This window comes from Gallus gallus, chromosome 1 (genome assembly GCF_016699485.2).
Source record: "Gallus gallus isolate bGalGal1 chromosome 1, bGalGal1.mat.broiler.GRCg7b, whole genome shotgun sequence".
NCBI lineage: Eukaryota > Metazoa > Chordata > Aves > Galliformes > Phasianidae > Gallus > Gallus gallus.
The window spans coordinates 77228127-77250059 of NC_052532.1; the positions used below are offsets into that span (position 1 = coordinate 77228127).

The following is a 21933-nucleotide window of genomic DNA, read 5'->3' on the forward strand; positions in this document are numbered from 1 at the left end:
GTTCCCATGGCAGCGGCGCGGCCCGGCGGGTACGGGGCCCCGTGAGGCCTGACTGCCATCGGAGAGCGGGACGAGGAGATGGAGGGCGGGGGGCTGAGCGAGGAGGAGGAGGAGTCCTTCGGTCATGGGGAGGGGGAGGAGGAGGAGGAGGAGGAGGGTGACGAGGAAGAGAAACCGCTGTCGGAAGAGGAAGAGGAAGAGGAGAAGCAGGTGAGGAGGCGGGCGGGAGCAGCCTGCCTTGTGTCCCCCCCCCCTCCTCGTCCGCCATTTCACCTCTGCTGGGCTCTCTCCCCCAGGTGCTGGTCGCGTGTCCCCTGACGGAGGAGATGCTGAAGGAGGGCCTCTCCCTCCTCTGCAAAATTGGCAACGGCCTGGCGCACGCTTATGTGAAGTTTGAAGCCAAGTATAAGTGAGTGTGCAACGCACGTGCAGGAGAAGGGATCCTCCTCTTCACGTGTCCGTGTAGCCACCAGGTGGCTGCACCTAAGGCCACCAGTGACTGGACTGTGGGGCAGGAGTGTCACAGGGCACATTCTCCACCTGCCTTGCTTCCAGGCTGTGCGCGGCTTGCCCATCGTCGGCCCCAAACTGGGGACCTCCTCCACTGCAGCCGGACACATGGGTCTGCGGGACACAACAGTGACCCCTAGGCCTGAGGGAGCCTATCAGCTGCTCTGGACTGTGATCTCCTAAGGGGACCTGAGCAGGACACCTTCACTACAAACAGTCCAAAAAACATCCATTAAGCATCTCTGCATATAACTGGTTAGCATACACACTAAAAAGTACAATGCCACAATTAACATGAGACAGTTTGGAGCCTCAGCTCCATCAGTACACCCAAAAAACTCTAGACATAGCAGGCCTCACAGGGTGAGGCCAGTCTAGGTGACTACTGGCTTTTCCTTACTAGGAAGTCATTACATACAGCCTTGGGTTGTCCCTGCTGTCTAAAATACCCACTCCCTCAGGCTTGCCTTCTTTATGCTCTGGTTCTTCCCTCTCCTGACTGCTACAATTCAATGGGAAGAAGTACTGTCTGTGCCAGGAAGGAAGGTCCTCTCCTTGGCATTCAGCCTTGCTTACAGCATCTGTGGCCCATCCCTATTGCCTGCCCTTTCTCCTCCTTCACACAAGGCTTCATAGGACAGCAGGGAGATGGGAGAGGAGGGGGCCCTCCCTCCCACCATAGTGAGAAGCAAGCTGAAGGCTGGTAGCAGGGGAGGAAGTGAGAGGTGATTTATTCACTTTTTCCCTTCCACAGGGACTTGACAGACATCAGTCTCCTTGAATGCTTCATTCACCTGCGGTATGTGGATTTGTCAGAGAACAAGCTGCAGGATTTGTCTCCATTGAGCAGCCTAACCCACCTGCTTTGGCTGAAGGTGGATGGGAATCTGCTTAGCAGTGCCCACATGCAGGAGCTTCCCTACCTCCAGTTCATCAGCTTTGCTCACAACCACATCAAGAATATGGAGGGTATTACTCACCCCCACTTAACCAGCCTCAGCCTTAAAGGTGGTACAGACTACTCTCTTCATTATTGTGCATATAGAAAACTCTCTTTGAGTGGTATTAACTCTCATTATTTCTTCGTCCTCTGGCACTCAGGAAATAAAATCCCAACAGCACTGGGTCTGAGTCAAGCATTGTATAGCCTGCGTACCCTGGAGCTGCGAGGAAACAAGCTAGAGAGCACAGCAGGGCTTTACCTTCCCAAGCTCAAGAACCTCTATCTGGTAAGGGATCAGCCAGCTTGGGAAGTGGGACTGAGATGCTGCAGAGGTTGGCACCTTCAGTCAGTGGGAGAAGGGAAGACACTATCCCATTCCAGGCATCATAGTGTACATGCTAGCGTATTCAGTTCAACCTTCACAGCCTGAAAGGAACAGATTTCAGGGAGCTAAAGAGGCGAAGGTCTCTCCTTTGGGGTAGATCCTTCTATGATGTCTGTTCAAATAGAGCATAGGCAGTAGCAATTGACCAGTAATTGTTCTGCAGAGAGCAGGGAGATTGGCAGTGTTTGGTGTGTTGCATTCTCCCTTTGGGGGCACCTAAGGGAGAGCAGTGTTCTCTCCCTGGCAGCGTTAGGCAAGGTCACACTCCGTGTCTCCCAGGAACGCAAAAGTCAGTGGGGAAAGCAGTAGGTGTTCTCTGGATGACACACAGGAAGGTGATCATAGAACATAGAATGGTTTGGTTTGGAAGGGACTTTCAAGATCTTTTAGTTCCAACCCCCATACTGTAGGCAAGGACACCTCGCACTAGATCATGTTGCTCAAAGCTCTGTCCAGCCCGGCCTTGAACACCTCTATGGAGGGGGCATCCACGACCTCCCTGGGCAACCTGTTCCAGCATTTCACCACCTTCACAGTAGGGAATTTCTTCCTAATATCTAGTCTAAATCTACCCTCCTTCAGTTTAAAGCCATTTCCCCTCGTCCTGTCACTACTTGCCTTTCTAAAAAGTCTCTCCCCAGTTTTCCTGTAGGCCCCCTTCGGATACTGGAAGCCTGCTATGAGGTTCCCCCAGAACCTTTTCTTCTCCAGGCTGAAGAGCCCAAACTCTCTCAGCCTGTTCTTGTAGAGAAGGTGCTCCAGCCCTCTGATCATCTTTGTGGCTTTCCTCTGGACCCACTTCTCAGTTAATAATAACATGAAATAACTTTCTGCTTATACAGTCCACACTTCTATATGTACAATTTGCTATTTGAGCTCTCTATCTAAATCAGTACCTATAGCCAGCAGCTCTTTCCCCTCTCTGATGGGCCTAATTGAGTATGGGTATAGCAGCACAGAGATATGATTCACATCTTGGGCTGCCAAAAAAGAAACGGATTGAATACCTCAGTGAAGCTAAGAAGAAGCAATTTTCTTCTACTGTAAACAGTTGCTTTAGGGAACACTTACTGCTTGAGACACAAATGAAGAACGTGTGTTGGCTTACTCCCATGAATCACACAGTACTTACTATAGCTTGCAAAGACTCGATAGTGGTCCTGAGTCATTACCTCTGAAAAAGCAATTAAAGATGGTAAAAGGTTTTGAAAAGCTACAGGGTTTCTTTTCATCAGTACTCCCTGGCAGAAAGCACTGAGGAGATTGCTAGCTGAGGTTGTCCGCTGTTTTCTGATGTAAAGCTCAAGTCCTAGGACTATGGGTGCTGGGAGAAGGGATGAAGTGAATAAGTCATTAGGTACAATATAGAATTTCTAAGTAAAACAAGTCATGCTAACAGGTGACTGAGTTAAACAAAAGCAACACCTGTATTTAAAGTGGGAGACATCATTGAAGAATTCCTGAGCCACACATCTGAAGCAGGCAAACTGCAGCACAAGATTATTAAATCTAGGACAACCAATTAATGTCTCAGGAGTGTTGTGGGCTTGAATTTGTTTCCCATGTTCACCTGCTTATCAGATCAGTTTGGAGGGGGATCTCTCCCAGTACTACTTTGCTTTCCATAGAAGCACGTTGGTGTTACTTGAGCCATAGGTAGATAAAGCTGATGTTGCAAGGACAGGGTTCAGTGCACCCATCAAATAGGAATTCAAAGGTCAGCTTAAAGTAACAGAATCAAATTTGGTTAATATATGACATAGTTTGAGCGTTCACAACGTCCTGCCCACCAGCAGGAAAACCAGAGGCTGATTGTGAACCGTGTGATGCTTCAATCAGCATCCATTTTAGGTTCATTGCTGTCCCTGGTGTAGGTATGTGTTACTTCCTGTTCATTGTGCAGTACTGCTGACAAAGGCTCGCTACAGCATGGGCAACATAATGTATTAGCTTCCGCTAAGAAATGATGGCTTCATGTGTATGTGAGGAATTGTCACAGAAGGTGAGGTGATGATGTGATCATTCAAATAAAGGTGTCATTTTGAGTGCTCTTTGATTTCAGAAAAAAAAGGAAGAATAAAAATCTGTTCTGCATCGTCCTGTTAGCACTTGCATGGGTGGGGCCTTTAAAACCGTTCACGCTGGTGTAATGGAGCAAGTGGGAGTGATAGTAGGTTGCTACTCATTTCACAGACTAGTGGTCTGTGAGCTCCCCATCCTGATTCCAACATCAGCTCCTGGTTTCCTCTGAAGTGAGGTTTACAAATGCATCTCTCATCTCATGAGTGCTTTGTACTCAGCACTGGTGAGGCCGCACCTCGAGTACTGTGTCGTTTTGGGCCCCTCACTGCAAGAAAGACATCAAGGCCCTGGAGCGTGTCCAGAGGAGGGCAACAAAGCTGGTGCGGGGTCTGGAGCACAGGCCTTATGAAGAGCAGCTGAAGGAGCTGGGATTGTTCAGTCTAGAGAAGAGGAGGCTCAGGGGAGACCTTATTGCTCTCTATAACTACCTGAAGGGAGGTTGTAGTGAGCTGGGGGTCAGCCTCTTCTCTTGTGTGACTAGTGATAGGACTAGAGGGAATGGCTTCAAGCTGCGCCAGGGAAGATTCAGGCTGGACGTTAGGAAATACTGCTTCTCTGAAAGGGTGGTCAGGCACTGGAATGGGCTGCCCAGGGAGCTGGTGGAGTCACCGACCCTGGTGGTGTTCAAAGAGCGTTTGGATGTTGTGTTGAGGGACATGGTTTAGTGAGAACCATTGGTGAAGGGTGAATGGTTGGACTGGATGATCCTGTGGGTCTTTTCCAACCTTAGCGACTCTATGATTCTATGATTCCATTCTGGCTTTTTTTAATCTGTTTACAAGACCTTTGCTACATCTCAGACTTCCCTCTTTTTCTCAGTGTTACTCTCTTGGCCCAGTTGCTTCAGAGTCTCCTTTGCCCAGCTTCCACTAAAGTCTTCATTTGCTACGAAATATTCTTCTCATAAGTGACCCTCCTCTAAACTGCTCTCCTATCCCATCGGTTGAGACTGTTCCCCTTTTGTTAGATTTGGGCATTGATTACATCACTGCTTGGGTAACAAAAAAGGAACTGAGAGTGCACTGGCACTGTTGTGGGTTAGCCTAGCAGGCGGCTAAGCATCACACAGCCTTTTGCTCACTCCTCTTCCCTGGTAGGATGGGGGAGAGGATTGGAGGAAAAAGGTAAAACTTGTGGGTTTAGACAAAAGTAGTTTTATAGGACAGATCAGAGAATGAAAAAAAGAAAAAAAACAAAAACAAAAAAAACCCACAAAGAAAGTGTACAATTGCTCACCACCCCCTGATCAATGCTCAACCAGTTCCTGAGCAGCAGGAGCACACCCTGGCCAACTCCTCTAGTCTTACAGTTCAGCGTGATGCCAAATGGTATTGGATATCCCTTTAGCCAGTTTGGGACTGTCCTGGTTCTGTCTCCTCTCAGCTCCTTGTGCCCCTCAGACTCCTTGCTGGTAGGACAGTGTGAGAAGCTGAGACGTCTCTGCACAGCACTGCTCAGCAACCATTAAAACATGTTATCAACGTTATTCTCATCCTCAATTCAAAGCATAGCATGGTGACAGCTACTGTGGAGAACATTATCTCAGTTGAAACCAGGATAGGAGCCTCCCTTCCTGTTCATGTATCTGCATCCTTAGAGACTACAACCCTAAGCCACAATCACAAGTGAAGTCCTGCTTATCTCTGGGTTGAAAGATGAGGTAGGGATAATGTAATTGCCAGGGATTCTGCAAACTTGGCTGCACAAGGCCATGAGCAATCAGATCCAGCTTTGGTGCTAGTGCTGCTGTTAGTCCAGGGATGGACAGGAGGCTTTGAGTGGTATTTTCTAGTCAAAATTGTGCTGTGAAACTATTACTGAATTTAAGAACTTTGTGTTTCCCCATCTCACAACATTTCACACCAAAGTGAATGAAATCGATGGGGAATTTTGAACTGGTAAGATATTCTTCCTGCCCTAAGATTGTAATTTTTTTTTTTCCAAGACAGTGTACTTATGGATAGCTAAAAAACATTGTACTAAGGAGCACTTAAACCAACTGACAACTCCCACTTCTCTGCGACCTCTGTCAGGATCATGCAGCCTGCTTCTGGTTGTAGAGGAGCAGAAGAGTAGACATCTTGGTAGTAGATTTCTCCCGTAAAAGAAGCAGCTAAACTGGAAGTTTGCTGGACTCTGTGGCTGAGAGGAGCAGATAATTATCCTTTAAATACACTTGATTTAGGTCTTTGCTTTCTGTTCCACGTTGTCACTCTTTGAGGCTGTAGGGGCTGTGGAAGGGGTGTTTTGCTGGAAGTACAGCAGGTGGCTCAGGTGGCATGCTCTGGTAAATTTGAATCATGGCATGTCTGCATCCCAGCATGACTACAGGCTGTGTTGGAATTACTCATCTGGGGCGGTCATGTCCCAGTCACCAAGTGATGCTGCAGGGAACTCTTTTTCAGCAGGCTTTTGATTCTTGAACCTGAATACTCAGAACTCTTTTAGTAAGGCCCTGAGCAATCTGATGTGTGTAACATTGGAGTTAGCCTGCTTGTAAGCAGGGTGCTGCGTGGAAACTTCCAAAGGTCCTTTCCCATCTACCTCTTTGTGAGTCTAACCAGCATCCTGATCAGAGATACAAGCGAGAGCTTCAGACATGTTCTCAAGGTTCTCTATCTCTGAAATTCCACTGCAATTTCTGGTTTGGCTTCTGGCCATACTATCTGTCACTGCCAGGTAGCCTCCCTACATTGTTATGTATGTATAATGCCCTGCTTCGGAGAAGGGTGGTAGGAAGTCTGAAGTGTAGAAAGAGCTTGACAGACCAGAAATAACTGCTTAAAAATTCCCTTTGCCCATTTTTTCATTCTCACTTCCTATGTCCCTGCTTAGGCCCAGAATGCCATTAGGAGCCTTGAAGGCCTTGAGGCACTAGAGCAGTTGTCAACTCTGCACCTGCGTGACAATGAGCTTGAGACCCTGGATGGATTCTCTAGCAGCATGAAGTGCCTGCAGTACCTCAATCTACGGTGGGTCCTCCCTGCTTTGTGTCCGGGCTAGACACTAGTTCATCAGACTGTACTTCCATTTACATCTTTAGGATTTTCCTCTTTTCTCTAGAAGCTGAAGTCCTGATGGGTTGGATTGATCTTTACAGCTTTTAATTGGTGTTCAGGGCTCAGTTTTCTACCAGTTTCCCACCCAGGACTTTTCCAAGCTTCTCGGAAAAGATCTGCCTCTCCAGTTGCTCTCAGACTCCACACCATACTTTTTATATCTTGCTGTAACTCTTTTTCCATCCCTCTCCACCTGTTCACTGTGTCCTGGCCATGACCACCAGTGTCCTTTTCTTCCAAGCACTTGCTGTACAGGGGGATGGCATTGTCAGATAGTTCAACACACTGTTTGAACACAAAGAAATCCTTATTGTTATGACTTATATGGATCTCTTTCTCCCGCACACTGTGCTGGCTTTTCTTTAGGAACAATGGGATCAGTAGCTTGCAGGAAGTGGCAAAACTGCAGGTGCTCCCCATGCTGCAGGCCCTGGTGCTGATGGAGAATCCGTGCTCAGATGAAGCAAACTACCAGCAGGAGGTCCTGGTCCAGCTGCCACACCTGAAGCGTCTCGACAAGGAACCAGTTGAGCAAAATTAGCATGCAGAGGCAAATGAAATCTGTTAGAAAAGGCAGGAAAATGAAAAGGTATGAACAAGAATGTGAAATACATAAGATCAGATGTGCTGGTAAGCCCCTCCTCCTGTGGATTGCATGATGAAACAGCGGAGGGAGGTCAGTCCCAAGGGCAGAGCAGCCTGCAACAGAAAACAGGCTTCACAGCCTGATCGCCATCCCTGGCCCCAGCAGCACAAGCGAGAGGTGAAGGAGGAAAAGAAGTCAGGCATGGAGTGATTTAACTTCTCCCTCTTTTCTTCTTTAGGAAATGGAGGTATCTCTCCAGAGTGATGTGACTGAGTGATCTCTGGTTTAAATCCCTGTTCCCTGCAAAGATTGGGGGATGCATCTTCCCATGTGCAAAGCGAGAGCTGTAGGTATGAGGTTCACCTCATTTTGCCTGAAGAAGAGAGGAGTATCCTGGATGCTGCTTTCAGTTACTGCAGTGTTTTTACAGTCTCTGCACGTACATACCCCAAGTAGTCCCAAGAGGGAAAAGGGGGGTTACAAATTGTGTGGTTTGCTTTATGGCTTGCAGAAATTCTACATGATTTTCTTATTTGGATAAAAATATTTAATGAGTCTGGAGTGTCTGAAATTGTTTATCCTGACCACCCACTCCTATTCCCTAGCTCTCTCGCCCTCATCTGTCTGTTTCTGTCCCCTGCCTGTCTCTCTCTCTTTCTCTCTCCATCCTCTACGTGCTGTTTGCAAAGCTTTGCTAAATCCTGACTCATCGCAGCTTTGGGTCACATGCTGCTGTCCCGGCCCTATCAGGGGCGTCTCCATCCTGCTGCTGCCGCCGCCGCCGTTGGCTTAGAGGACACATCATCTCCCCTTGAGGTCCTGCATCCCTCCTCAGCTCCGTCCTCTCTCCTCTCTACCAGCACTTTCTCAGTCTCTCGTTCACCCCTGCTCTAGGAAGGTAAGTGTCTCCCCGTGGCCATCCTCCCCCTCACTGCATGCGTGCCTCTGCTCCCCACTCCGTGCCCTCCAAACCCTACACGCACTTGTGTCCCTGTAGAAAAGGACCGTTGTGAGCGGCATTAGCAATTAAACTCCCCTCACTTCCTCCACCTGCTCCTCCCACTCCCTTCTCCTCACCCCCACCCTTCTCACTTTTCTTTCATATTTTAATTTCAGGTACTCCCTCCTTCCCAATCCCCGACAAGGATCATTTCAGATATGAGTCTGGGGAATATCAAAAGGGGGGGCAACCGAGAAGCATAGGTGCTGCTCCCAAGGGCACTGCGGGGAGACGCTGAGATGGAGCTTTACCTGGGGGAGGGGACTGGCAGTGGTGTGAGGTAAAGCTCGCTGGATATTGCTGGGCGAAGGACCCAACCTCAGAGCAGACCTCTCCCAAACTACCGAGGTGTCGACGCAAACACGAGAGCGAAGCCCAGTCCCAGGGAGAAGGAGGGAGGAGGAGGGATGTTTTCTTATCACCGCCCCACACCGCACAGGGTGAGGGGGGGCAGCAGGGAGAGGAGGTGACAGTCAAGCAAGCGGGAGCTGCAGCAGCCACGACACTGCAGCAGTGCGGGCTTCCTTGGGAGCAGTGCCTAGCCGGGGGGGATGGCAGCTGCACCGGGTCCCCAGCACGCGGGACTGGTGGCTGTGCCTTGGGGAAAGGTCTCTGCAGTGCTTGCCTGCTAGGAAAGGAGGGGGGATTGCTGCAGCGGGGTCAGGCGGTGCCCTGGCGGTCTGCGCTGCACGAAGCGGTGCCCGTGGGAGGCACTGCAGCAGCGCCATGCCAGGGTGCCCTGCTCAGCCCCTGCTTGAGAGAAGCAGCCCAGCCTTCAGCCTGGCTGCTCTTCTCCTCACTGTGTCAATGGGTTTCCGACTACGGCTCTGTCCCAATCCCTTATCCCAGCTTATCCGCCTCTGACCTGCTTTCAGGACAGTGCAGCTGACGCTAGGGATTTCAGAGTGGTTCAGCAGAGGCCAAGCAGAGAGGGGGACATGGGGAAGCTGCAGAAGCGGAGAAAAGGGTGTAGAGAACTAAAGAGGAATGAAGAGATCCAGTAAATGGTGGGATAGAGCCAGCTAGGTTGGATTTAGTCTTGTCATTTGGCATCCGTGGAGCCAGCTCAAACAGGGGTAGGTGGATGCAAGCAGAGGGATGTAACCAGGGCCAACACGATCACGTAAGCACTGCATCTGGCACAAGTCCTGTTGTCAGACCCCTGCTGTGCCATAAGTCGTTTTAACAGGGGCATGGCCAGGGCACTGCTGTGAAGAAGCTCACAGCTGTGCAGGCATGGCTCTGGAGGAAGCTCCTGCAGTGCGGGCCAGATGGCGTGAGGAGCACTGCCAGTGCGGCTGAGGGGGATCCCAGCCCAGATGGGCACTGTGGAGGGCCCTGCCTAGGTTCCAGTGTGCCCTGGTTTTCCCCCACTGAACCTCTTCAGCATCACAAGCTTTTGCTGAAACTTCAAAATAGTGTGATTTCCCCACACCCTCTGATTTCCATGTACCAGAAGCCATGGGACTGGGAACTGACTCTGGCTTCCCCAGCCTGTTTCTTAGCCCTTCTCTTTGACATGACGCCTTATTTGCAGCACCCCCCAACAAACATACTTGTGCTGAGAGCCCATGTTGGCTCTCAGACATCTCGACTCTCTTGCCCACAGACCAAGGCATGATTCTGCCCAGAAAAAACACCGGCTGGGCCATGCTTGCCTGTGGGCCTGGACTCCATACTGCATTTTGTGTGGTTCCAGCTCTGCTCTGTTTTGAATGAATAAGCTGGGGAGCCAGGGTCAGAAAGCCCAGAGAGGCAGGGGTGGCAGTCACAAGCAGTCAGCAGATGCTGCCTGCTCCCAGCAAGGCTGCTCCCTGCACTGCACTGCCCCACTGCCTGCTGGTGGAGGCAGGGAGACTTGCAAGGCCAGCTAGGGGGAGCAGGAAGGTGGGGGGGGGGGGGGGCAGACCTCTTCTAGAGAACCTTGGGAATGAATTTCAGGAAAAATGTCTCTCCCCAACTGTTCTCCTCAACCACAAGCCTGTTTCCCACCCCAGGTTTCACTGAGTGCATTCAGAATGCCAGATCTCCTCATATGCCTCTGTCAGAGATGCCTCAAGGTCTTTTGTGCCTTCATTCCTCTGGTGCGCTGGGGCCACAAGCTGGGGTCAGCCTCAGCATCCTGGCCTGCCCAGTTTCCCTCCCCTTATCCTTAGAGCTGTTCCTCCCCTTCATCAGGTGCCACAGCCTCCAGCTGCTCCGTCTCAGCTCAGCTGGCCCAGTCCCTGGTGTGGGCTGCAGCTGTGCCCTGAGGGTTGCCAGCTGTGGAGGAGTGAGGCAAGGCCAAGGCAGGTGCTGCCCAGGGCCCGGCAGGGATCTCTCATCCCTGTGAGGGTATGAAAGTTTCTGGGAGCCCTGGTGCCAGGGCTGTGCCCTCTCCAGTGCCCCTGGTGCTATGGCCCCCTGTAAGTCAGCTGTGGTGGGAAGGGAGCACATGGCTGCCACACAGAACAGGAGGGAAAGCTCCCATTTTGGTATCTGTAGTGAAGGGATGGGGTTCAGCATCAGTTCCTGAAGAGAATGTGGATAGCTTCTCACTTTCTGGGCTTTGGATTACATTTTTCACATCTCCCCTCTAGTCTGAATTTCCTCAAGCCTAAATTTCCTTGGAGTTTGAACTTCAGCCCTTAACATAGATCTTTGTTGAGCATCCTTCTCTCTGCCTAGACACTAGAAGGGTGAGCATCAGGTCCTGAAGACAGTCTGAGATCTTGCAAAACAGCTCAAAACTGAGCATGTCCTTTCCTCTCCTCTTCACAGAGTCACCATGGCAGTTGAGAGGATCCATGCCCGAGAGATCCTGGATTCTCGTGGGAACCCCACTGTAGAGGTGGACCTGTACACACACAAAGGTATGGGGCGAAGATGAGAGATGAAGGGGAAGTTCTGCGTTACCAAAGGAGCTGGATCTGCACAGCAGCCTAGAGCAGGGGGGATCTCCCACTGAAGGTGCTCCAGTGAGCAACCAGAGACATCAGGCCGGGCAGATAGATCTCCTGGTGTCTACCTGTGGTCCTGCATGACATGCACAGCTATTGCTGACTGCCGTGCATGTGGCTTGCCCCATGTCTGATTGAATCAGAGGCAGTTAGTTTCTTTAAAATAGACAAATTTACCTTCATGTCCTATCCACACAATGCTCTCCTGCAGCTATACTTTCACTCCTGGGGCACATTAGGAAGTGCTTCCTTGGCCATGCTCTTGAGGTTGAGGGAAGATTTGTTTCTGAGATAAGCGTGCAATCACGTATGCACAATCGTGTTTCATCTGGAAGAACTGCAGCTACGTTAGGCTGAAAGCTAGGTGGGATGAGATATGTGAGGAGTATGAGTGACCAGAGCAGACTTCCAACCAGGCTCTTCCTCCTTCACTGAGGCAATAATCCAGCCCTGGACAGAAGGGAAGGAAACCTCTGACAGCTGTGAGTAGGGCTGCCTGTGGAGGGATGCAGGCAGGGTACCAGGACGAGGGATTTCTGCATGTCATTTATAGTTGTGGGACTGGCACAGACCTCTGCATGGCTGAGATCCAGGTTTCCCAGTCTGGAAACACTGGATGGACTTCTTTCTGTCAGACACTCTGCTATTCCACCTCTGAGAGGTGTTCACCTGTGAGAAGACTAGCCATGAGCAGCCAGCCACTGGGGCTATCTGTTGGCAGAGGCGGGTGGCTCTATCCTTTCCTTAAAGTAGAATAAAGACAGATGCATGAGGGCTTTCCTTCCTTTTAATCCTCCGCTCTACTCATACCCATGTTTTGCTGTCCCTCAGGCATGTTTCGAGCAGCGGTCCCCAGCGGAGCATCCACTGGCATCTATGAAGCATTGGAGCTACGAGATAATGACAAGTCACGTTTCCTCGGAAAAGGTGGGGAGGTGCCTGCTCCACACCCTGTACCTGGGGCTGCCACACGTGGGGCTTCACCAGAGGGTACCACTCATCCACTAATGAAACATACCCTCCAAGGGACCCTGCAGGCACAGATCCAGTGTCGAGTGAAATATCAGGCCTTGATCTTCCCTCCCTGTTTCCCCCTCTCAGCCTTTCTGTTGGACTTCTCCCTCCCTCTCTTCATTCTCTTCTTTGCCTCAACCTTTGTCTCTCTCCTTCTTTCTCTGTCTATTCCTTTATTTAGGGGTCCTGCAGGCCGTGGATCATATCAACAGCACTGTCGCCCCAGCTATCGTGGGCTCTGTAAGGATTTCTCTTTGTTCTTCCTTATTGAACGCTTACTCTGTTCCGTCTCTTTCCACCTGATCTCTGTTTCTGCCTTTCTTCATTTCACTGGGTTGACAGATGTAGTGCTGCTCTCTGTGAACCCAGGCACACCCCTCCTGCCTCCATGGCTGTACGCAAGCGCAGGGATCTTTTCTCTGGGTGGAAAGGAGTTAACCCTACCTGGCCCACTGCTGCATCTGTACCACCTAGCCAGTCCCCTCGTTTCTTTCTGTAGAGCTCTCTCCCTTTTTCAGATGTGCTCCTCCTCACTTAATCTCATCCACACGTCTGCGTCCTCGCACCCATCCGTCCTCCCCTCTCCTCCAGCATTCATGGTGTGGTGAGCAATGACTGTACCCACGCAAGGTCTGGCAGCCCCCCCAGCACAGTCTGTGGACTTTTAGAGCTGTGGTGTCACATCTGTAAGCCCTTTATGGAACCTGCTCTGAAGGGAGTTGAGCTGATGTCACGCACTGAAAGCCACACAGCTTGTGAGGAGTCTAAGTGGGAGCCCAGCTCTCCTCACCCCTCAGAACTTTCTGTACCGGTGGAAGGCTCCCCGCATTGGCCCTAACACTGCTCCCCACCTCACTCCCAGGAATGGCTCCATCTAGTTCACATGTGCTTTCTTGGGGTTGAGCATGCACTGTTATGCCTAGCTTATATGTAGCCGTAGCACCACAAAGCTCCCTGGAAGCTGCCAAAAAGCTGGATAAATCCTCAAGTGAGTGCTATGTGCTGAACTCTGTGTGATCGGCCTGGGCTGCTGCTGATCCCTTATCCAATGCGGGTGCATCTACACTGCACTGCAGTAGCATCATCATGATTACCTTACTTGATTATATACCAAGGCACTAATTTCCAGAGCTTTGTGTGTATATATTCCCCCACAAGCTGAAAAAGGTCCGTGTACCCCCAGCTTCTCCATCAACACCTCCTTCCTCGTGTGCCAGAGCCAACAACTCTTCTCAACATCCCCTTCTCAGGAACTCTTTCTTTCCTCCAGGGCCTCTCTGTTGTAGACCAAGAGAAGATAGACAATCTGATGCTTGAGATGGACGGCACAGAGAACAAATGTAATTTGCTATTTATTTCGGTCTGGCAAGTAAAGAGCACAGTGGGTGGAGGGAGGGTTGTAGGCTGGTCTGGCAAGGGCACTTGCTGGGCAGGAGGGCAGTGCCTGAGAACTTCAGTGACTTCTTGGTTTTGCCCACAGCCAAGTTTGGTGCCAATGCCATTCTGGGAGTTTCACTGGCTGTGTGCAAGGCAGGAGCTGCAGAGAAGGATGTCCCCCTGTACCGGCACATTGCTGACCTGGCAGGCAACTCCGATCTCATCCTTCCTGTGCCAGTAAGAATCCTCCATCCTTGACATACTAATTCAGAAACTTCTAAAGATACCTCAAAGAGTGTGTTTGATAGAGGAGGTAGAGAAGAAAGGGGTATAGGACCAAAACACCAGCTGAATGCACTGCAGGAAGTAAATCAATGCCCAAGTGTTCTCAGGAAAGGACTCATAAACACAATGCCTATTCCTGGAATGGTGTGTAAGGCTCTGCCCTCCCCACCTCCACAGGGGTAGAGAGGAACTGGAAAAGGCTCAGGAAAGGATAAGAGACAGATCAAAGTCGTGGGCCAGCTTCTGTAAAAGGAAGGGCTATGTAAACTAGGAGTTTTTCATGTGGAAAATAGGAGCTGAGGAGGATACAGCAGATGTGTTGGTGGGGGTTGATTGAGGATCAACCACTCACTGTTAATGCAAGAACCAGGGGGCATCATGTGAACCCTCTGAGGCACAGTCCAAAACAGGGCTCTGTTTTGAGTTACACTCTGAAGCTCCCTCACTAAGCATACTCTGGATATGAAAATTTTCTTGGGGCCAAAGACAAAGGTCCCAGAAGGTTGATGTAGCGTTGCTGAATGCACAGATAAATACATACAATCTGGGAGAACTCAGAGAGGGAAACAGGTGGGAAAGTCCTCTCCAGTTGTTTGCCACTATTGGAAGGAGGATCCCAGGCTGTACATGGCTTTGGTCTGACACGCTGCAGCTGATGTGTTATGTTACTCTATGGGATGTGGTATATCATGAATAGACATGGAGACCCACCTGAGAGCCTTGTCAAAATGGGTTTCTTCAGCTCTAATTCACTTACAAACTCTTCCAGGCTTTCAATGTGATCAATGGAGGTTCCCATGCAGGCAACAAATTGGCAATGCAGGAGTTCATGATCCTACCTGTGGGAGCTGAAAGCTTCCGCGATGCCATGCGCATTGGAGCTGAAGTCTATCACAATCTCAAGAGTGTTATCAAGGAGAAGTATGGCAAGGATGCTACTAATGTGGGTGACGAGGGAGGATTTGCTCCTAACATCCTGGAAAACAGTGAAGGTGAGAGTTACACATTGATGGAATATCCCTGCCTGCAATGCTGTGACCAAGGCCTTTCTGCACCCAATCCTTTTGTCCCTTTGGATGTGACCTCTACAGCCCCTCAGCATGTTTCTGTGGTGCTCTGGGCTTCGTTCTCTCTCTCTCATTGCACCATCAGACTCACGTTGGCTCCTGCTCACAGGGCCTTCCTAGGGAAAGTTTCTGCTGGAAGTCAGAGCTCTCTGCACAGGCTGACTTCAACTCTCTTCCTTCCAGCTCTGGAGCTCCTCAAGGAAGCTATTGACAAGGCTGGCTACACAGACAAGATCGTTATCGGTATGGATGTGGCAGCCTCTGAGTTCTATCGAGATGGCAAATATGACCTTGACTTCAAGTCCCCAGATGACCCAAGCCGCTACATTTCTGCAGATGAGTTGGGTGACCTCTATCAAAGCTTTGTACGTGATTATCCAGGTGAGCCACTGTGCTTGGCAGTGGGGAGTCAGCACTGGTGTTGCAGACATTGCGGGTGCATCTCTACCATTCTGGGGGTATGGGAAGGAAGGTTGCTTTGACTTGTCTCTTCTGTCGTCCATTCAGTGGTTTCCATTGAGGATCCCTTTGACCAAGATGACTGGGAGGCCTGGTCCAAGTTCACAGCCAACGTTGGGATTCAGATCGTGGGAGACGACCTGACAGTGACAAACCCCAAGCGCATTGAGCGAGCTGTTGAAGAGAAGGCATGCAACTGCCTCCTGCTCAAAGTCAACCAGATTGGATCTGTCACGGAGGCCATCCAAGCGTGAGTCCATGTACCACAATAAGATTAACACTTGTGCTTCTACGAGAGAGTAGGATGCTGGGGATGGGAGGAGAAGGGGGGTCTGGATCTCACCCTGTACAGGTGGTGGGTATTAGAGTGGCAGCTGCTGAATACATTTCTTTCTCCTTGCAGCTGTAAGTTGGCCCAGGAGAATGGCTGGGGTGTGATGGTGAGTCACCGATCTGGGGAGACCGAAGACACTTTCATTGCTGATCTGGTCGTAGGACTGTGCACTGGGCAGGTACGTGAAACCTAGGGTGTGCACAGGCTTGCAGGAAAATGAAGAGGTGAGAAGCAGCATCCCTCCTGCTTCTCCCTCTGGGGAAAGTGGTGCGAGTCATAATGGTGTTTGTTTTGGAAAATCCTTTACAGATAAAGACTGGTGCCCCCTGCAGGTCTGAACGCCTGGCTAAATACAACCAGCTCATGAGGTAAGTGGCTCCTAGGATAGGAAACAGAAGTGAGAATGGAGAGTAACTAAATGGAGAAGCTAGAAGCCCAAGGGCAGAAGGAGCTTGTGGGAGAAATGTGAAGGCAAGGTGCAGAGGCGAAAGTAGAGATCTCTGGGTCCCTCCTACATGGGATAGCAGCATCCTCCAGCAGCTGGCCCCTCTGTTCCATTTCAGCTTCCTGGCCGTATGTTATCCCTCAGGTACTCTAGTGTCTTTCCTGACTTTTGCTGTCTCTCTTTCCTGCAGGATTGAGGAGGAGCTTGGCGATGAAGCACGCTTTGCTGGACACAACTTTCGCAACCCAAGTGTTCTTTGAACGTTGTTCCCCAGGCATAGACACCCTTCAGCTCTTTCCCACATCACAGACTCTGAACCGTCCTTCTCTTCACTACTCCTTTTTTTGCTCTGTCTCCCTTCTCTGCCACCTGGTTTCCTCTCACCTCAAAGCCCCACGAGTTCAGGTATCCCTGGCTAGATATACCCAGGTGAAGGGTGAAAAAGAGGTCTGCACCCTGTCCCTTGCTTTGGGATCATAAGCATTTCTGGATTTAGGCATTTTGTGTCTTTTGTTCTTGTGTGCATCTGAATCACTCTGTTCACATATTAGACTATGGGAGCATGCTGCCCAGCGTGTTTACGTTGTATGCCGAAGCATGTGCAGTGAACATATGTGCGTCGGCTGGTGTGTTTGGACAAGTGTCGCACTTGTAGCTGTGTTTGAACGAGTGTCACCAGTGGCTCGCTCTCGTTGTGCGTGTGTGTAGGTGTATGTGTGCTGGCCTACAGCATTGTTGTGCCCCGGGTGCATTTGTGCTGAGCCGTGGTGGGACCTAAGCGTCTCTTCCTTCCGTTCTGAGCACTGTTCCGTGCTGAGCTGTGCTTGTCAGCAGCTTAGTGTTGAGTGAAGAATTGCTTGTCACTGGCCGTGTGTACGTGTGCTGTCAGTCTCTGGGTTAAGCAGCTCTGTGGGATCTTGTGGGTCAGCACATAGTACTGTGGGGCAATATATTAAAACACAGTCGTAAAAACACACATGCTCTCATTTGCTTATCTTGACCTTCTTCTCTGTTTCCATCCCTCTTGCACTCCTTCACTCTCTCTTCTGCCCATAATGTCTGCTTCACCTTCTAGACAGTCAACGCTCAGCAAAGCAACAAACTACAGAACCCTAAACTTAATTAAAATGTATTTCACACCTGAGACACTTGGCTTGGCTTGATGTTTCTCTGCGTTTGTCTGTATTTGAGGAATGGGAACATTTTGCCATCAGAGCAGAAGAGGATGGTGCAGAAAGATAACCAAAGCAAGCAGAGGAAGTTGGCAAGAGAAAGGCCCAGATAACCCCCAACCTGCTTTCAGAGCTGTCCCACCGCGAGACTTGCCTGTCCTGCCCCCAGCTGGGGAGTATTGAGGGAAGGGCAGCTGGGAGAGTGCGAGTTCAAACCGCACTGTGTGAAGAACTCATGCGAGGGATTTTAATCATGCCTGCTGCTGATCTAACAGACCCTGGGGCAGGCCACAGGTCAGATGCCCGCTTGACATCCAGTGACGGTAAACTGAAACCGCAGGTTTTGGAAGAGAAAAAGCTATCAGTAGCCTCTTTGTGTGCTGGGGCACACCGAGGTCCTGCAGAGCTCCTGTCCAGCCCTTGTCTGACCGTGCTGCCACACCTTTCACAATGAGTAAGGTAAAGTCAGTTTGTTCAGTGAGCCCTAAGCCCCCTTTGACCACATCCCGGTATGGACTTCCAAACTGAAAGACAACACTTAAAAATCAACACTGGCATTTCACTGCTGACTCTTTACTAAATAACACAGGAAAAAAAAGCGCATTCATCAAGGAAAGACAAAGGCTGTGATAGGAGAGAAAAGATGGTGGGAAGGAGAATGGTGCTGAGACGGGGTTGGTTCCGGTGGGGTCACTGGTAAATATGGAAGAAATACTGGCAGCAAGCAATAGCTTGCATCCTAGCTGCAAGTACCTTTGTGAAGACTGCACCTACGGTCCACCGAGTCCCGTCCCGCACCTCACGCACACGGACGGTCAGTGCAGACCAGCCCAGAGCAGCGGGACTGCCGCTGCCTTCTGGGAGCTGTAGTTCGGGTATGGCCGCGGGAAAACTCCATTTTCCAGTGCCGGAGCCCTCGTCTCGCCTCGCCTCAAAATGCGGGACCCCGGCAGGTAGGGGGGAGCTGTTCCGCCGCCCGCGCTCCCGTAGGGGGCAGCCTTGTCTCAGCGGCTCGGCTCGGCCGGGCGCCGGGAGAGGGTGGGAAGGATCTCGCCCCTCCGGGCACGGTTGCATTTTGCAGCCGCGCAGCGTTTTGCCACTCCCGCAAAATCTGCAAAATCGGTTTTGCGCGGCGGCTCTGGTTTTGGAGGGAAGTACGTTTTTGTGCTCGAGGTACATGCTTTTTTTTTTCCTTTTTGTTTTTCCATTTGTACACCTAACCACTGCTCTCCTTTGTTTTAGGCGCTGGGATTTTGCAAACAGTATGGCTGAGCAATCAGAGGAGGGTTTCTGGAAGTAAAGTTTCTCAGCTTTTACACTCCCAAAGCATCTCCCCTTCCCGTTTTCCCCCCACTCACTCTCATTTGTCTTTTTTGTTTGTTTGTTTGTTTGTTTGTTCACGGAAGGAAACGCAGTGCAGGAGGTGGTGCATTACCCGTTTAAATGCAGCAGTAGTGTCACAGCAGGGAACAGGTGTGTGTGTACCTCCACACGCTGTGAGAAGAATTTGTTAGCAGTTACTGCCAGTGAGATAATGCCACGGCCCTACGGAAGCACCGAGGTGATGAGGATGCATTGCCTCAAAGCAGCGCCTCACCTTGGTGGCTTTTCTGAATCAGAAGAGTTTGGCTGCGGTAGCCCAACGTGTACCTGAGGCTGGTATGCTCACCCGGGTCACTGCAAGTACACGCGTGGATGCCGCTACCTCTTTGTCTCCGTGGCCGACATTTGGTTACAGTTTCTTTGTGATGGAAATGCCCAAATACTTTGTTATCCCTTACACGGGAGGAACCCCGTAGGAGATGCTGTCTTCTCAGCAGCGGAGCTACCATGTGCATTTCCACGAGAAGCGACGGGGAATGGGGTGGGGAGGCAACAATGTCTGTTAAGGGAAACATTTGTTGGATTGGTTTTCTTTCAGCTCTCAAACCAAATGCTGTTTAGATGACATTTTCAGAGACACGTCTGGCTGTTAAAGGGGTAATTCAGCTCCAGCTCCCCTGAAGCCTGCACAATTGTTCTTTAATAAATAGGTGCCCATAGAGGACCTGGAAAGGAGAATAAGCCTTATGGTAGAGGACACGTGGAAGCTTTAATGATGCAGAACTAAGGCATTTCTCCAGTCCCTCTCTCTAGAATGACTGGGGAAGGGGGGGGGGGGGGGAGACGACATGCACATTAAAACTCAGGTAAACAAAATCCCTTAACATCGGAGGCTTTTTCTGCCGAAAAATGACTTTGATCTGCCAAGAGTTCCAAAAAAATTGGCTGCTGGGCAGCTCTTGTGTTATGGGACAGCCACTGAAGGGAGGCTGGTGAGGCCGGGCTGTGGGTTGTGTCACAGCCTCAGCATTTCTGTGACCAACAAACACCAGTGTTGTTTGCATGAGTTTTAGACAGCAAGCCAGGAGGGGCCATCTTGTGTGGCCCTGCTGGAATTTGTGTCACAGGAAGCTTTTACCCAGGCCTAGAACAAGCCAGAGGGCTTTTTGATTCTCCTTGTCGAGGAGATTGCTATGTGCTGCATGTCTGTGCTGCCAAAATGGGAAACAGGGCTCCGCATATTCTTACAGCCACAGTTTCATAGGATAGAGATGGGAAGGGGTGTCTAGTGGTCTCCACACCGGGCTCCCCATAGAAGGCTGGCCTCAGGGGTAGACCAGCTACTCACAGTTGTTCCCGAGCATCTCCAAGGGGAGACTGCTCAGATCTCTGGGTGCCCGTGTCGGTGCTGAACCATGCTCAGGGAGGAGCTTTGTCCTTTGTCTAGACGGAATTTCCCTTCTTGCAAATCTTGTAACCATTTCACTGTCCATCTGTTAGGAAATCTTGGCTCTGGCTTTGCTATAACCTCCCCATTCTCACTCACTCCTTTCTTCCCCTCCAAAAAATAGCTAGAGAGAGCAATTAGTCCTCCCTAATATAAATATATATTTTTCTCCTGACAGAGAATTATCTCCCTTACCTTCCCCCTGCATGCCATGATCTGCAGCACTTGCCACTCACCGGTGCTCCACAGAAATTTCCAGCACTTCCTTTCTTCTATATTTCTGCAAGAAGGTTGCACCACAGCCAGCTCCCCTCGCTCCTGAGGCTAACATTTGCCCCCCAGAATCAGAAAATAGTGGAAGGATGCAGCCAAAGAGACTCTGGAAGGCTGCATGCTCCATCTGCCGGCTCCAAGGCAGGACCGCTGATGTGTCACTCGTCTGTCTTCTGTTTGCACTGACCGCTCTGAGTCAGAGTACAGCATGGTGTTACCCAAAGTCAGTTTGGGTATGAAAATGATCAGATGAAAACCTTTTTAGAATTGACTTTGTGGTTAAGTAAACTCAGGGTCACCAGATGGCCTGACGTTACCAATATGAAAAGAACCTGAGATTATGAAGATGGAATGTGGAGAGGCCAAAGCAATACCAGGCACTGTGGCTTTCCCTCAAGTCAGAGAAGGCTACCTTAGTGATTTGGGTATTTTTGTTTAGCACCCAGCAAGCAGGGGTTTTGACAAGATCTTCCTCCTTTCTTGAATCATCCCTATGGCCCCTAAGGATCACACTCATTACGAGCTTGGGATGCAGGACTGCCAAGCTCCTAAGGTGAGAAATTGGAATGGTGGTGACAACTGCAGCCATGACTACCTCAACAGCAGTAACAATATTTTTTCTCATCTTCCAGAGCTCTGCTGGGTGAGACACTTCTTATGGCAGCTGATGCTTAAATTTGGGATCGTGAGTGTGCTCTCTGCAATGAAACACCTCTGCGCAATAATCGGTATTGTGAAATGTTTCGTACTGGTAATCGAAAATCGGTGAACATTTTAGCAAATGTTGGCTGTAGCTTTTTCAATCTTCTGTTCCACACGGGGAAATCAGCAAGTAATTGTGAATACAAGCATCCCAGTATCACCACTGGCAGGGTGGAGGCTCTCAGCAAGGGTCAAGGCAAAGAGATAGGATGAGGAGAAGCATAGGTGGAAAAATGAATGACAGCTGTTTATATGGTGTTGTACTGTGCAATGGCATGCTGCCTGGCAGCAGAGCTGGCTTGGGAACAAGAGACACCAAGTCCAGGGGAAGTGTGGACCCAGCGGTGGCACCGTACCACTGGGAAGAGGGTGTGGAACAAAAGCTTGCAAGAATGTTGCTGGGACATTGTTAGGAATGTTTGTAAAATGCTTGGGCGCAGCGGTGATTAGCACTACAGAAAAACCCACAGGGAGATTATTACATCTGCATTCAGCGCCAGGTTTGGATGCCGTACAGCAAATAATGCTCGG

General features: G+C 50.3%; 2 protein-coding genes across 4 annotated transcripts; both read left to right on the forward strand.

Moving 5' to 3' along the window:
* Positions 1-14: 14 nt before the first annotated feature.
* Positions 15-8122, forward strand: LRRC23 (leucine rich repeat containing 23). 2 transcript variants are annotated; one of them, XM_416514.8, is made up of 7 exons: positions 15-210; positions 297-409; positions 1265-1518; positions 1612-1739; positions 6756-6892; positions 7346-7568; positions 7804-8122. In XM_416514.8, the coding sequence occupies exons 1-6, from the start codon at positions 79-81 to the stop codon at positions 7518-7520; spliced, it is 939 nt and encodes a 312-aa protein (XP_416514.3). In that variant the 5' UTR covers positions 15-78; the 3' UTR covers positions 7521-7568; positions 7804-8122. The 2 variants fall into 2 exon arrangements, with proteins under 2 accessions (XP_416514.3, XP_040504603.1); XM_040648669.2 differs by having other exon boundaries at positions 1265-1739.
* Positions 8123-8336: 214 nt separating this feature from the next.
* Positions 8337-17629, forward strand: ENO2 (enolase 2). Of its 2 annotated transcripts, NM_204876.2 has the most exons (12): positions 8337-8463; positions 11326-11417; positions 12336-12431; positions 12700-12758; positions 13789-13858; positions 13999-14132; positions 14950-15172; positions 15431-15628; positions 15755-15956; positions 16110-16218; positions 16350-16408; positions 16676-17629. In NM_204876.2, exons 2-12 carry the CDS (start codon positions 11333-11335, stop codon positions 16743-16745), a joined length of 1305 nt encoding a protein of 434 aa, NP_990207.2. In that variant the 5' UTR covers positions 8337-8463; positions 11326-11332; the 3' UTR covers positions 16746-17629. The 2 variants fall into 2 exon arrangements, with proteins under 2 accessions (NP_990207.2, XP_040508965.1); XM_040653031.1 differs by lacking the exons at positions 8337-8463; positions 12700-12758 and having other exon boundaries at positions 11324-11417.
* Positions 17630-21933: the final 4304 nt, after the last annotated feature.

What these genes read in the sequence shown, in the direction of transcription:
- ENO2 (NM_204876.2), top strand. Translation starts at nt 11,333, where the DNA reads ATGGCAGTTGAGAGGATCCATGCCCGAGAGATCCTGGATTCTCGTGGG. An exon ending in CCCCAGCTATCGTGGGCTCT is followed by an intron (nt 12,759 to 13,788) that starts GTAAGGATTTCT and finishes TCTTTCCTCCAG; the next exon opens with GGCCTCTCTGTTGTAGACCA. An exon ending in ATCTCATCCTTCCTGTGCCA is followed by an intron (nt 14,133 to 14,949) that starts GTAAGAATCCTC and finishes AAACTCTTCCAG; the next exon opens with GCTTTCAATGTGATCAATGG.
- LRRC23 (XM_040648669.2), top strand. Translation starts at nt 79, where the DNA reads ATGGAGGGCGGGGGGCTGAGCGAGGAGGAGGAGGAGTCCTTCGGTCAT. An exon ending in AAGAGGAAGAGGAGAAGCAG is followed by an intron (nt 211 to 296) that starts GTGAGGAGGCGG and finishes TCTCTCCCCCAG; the next exon opens with GTGCTGGTCGCGTGTCCCCT. An exon ending in AAGTTTGAAGCCAAGTATAA is followed by an intron (nt 410 to 1,264) that starts GTGAGTGTGCAA and finishes TCCCTTCCACAG; the next exon opens with GGACTTGACAGACATCAGTC.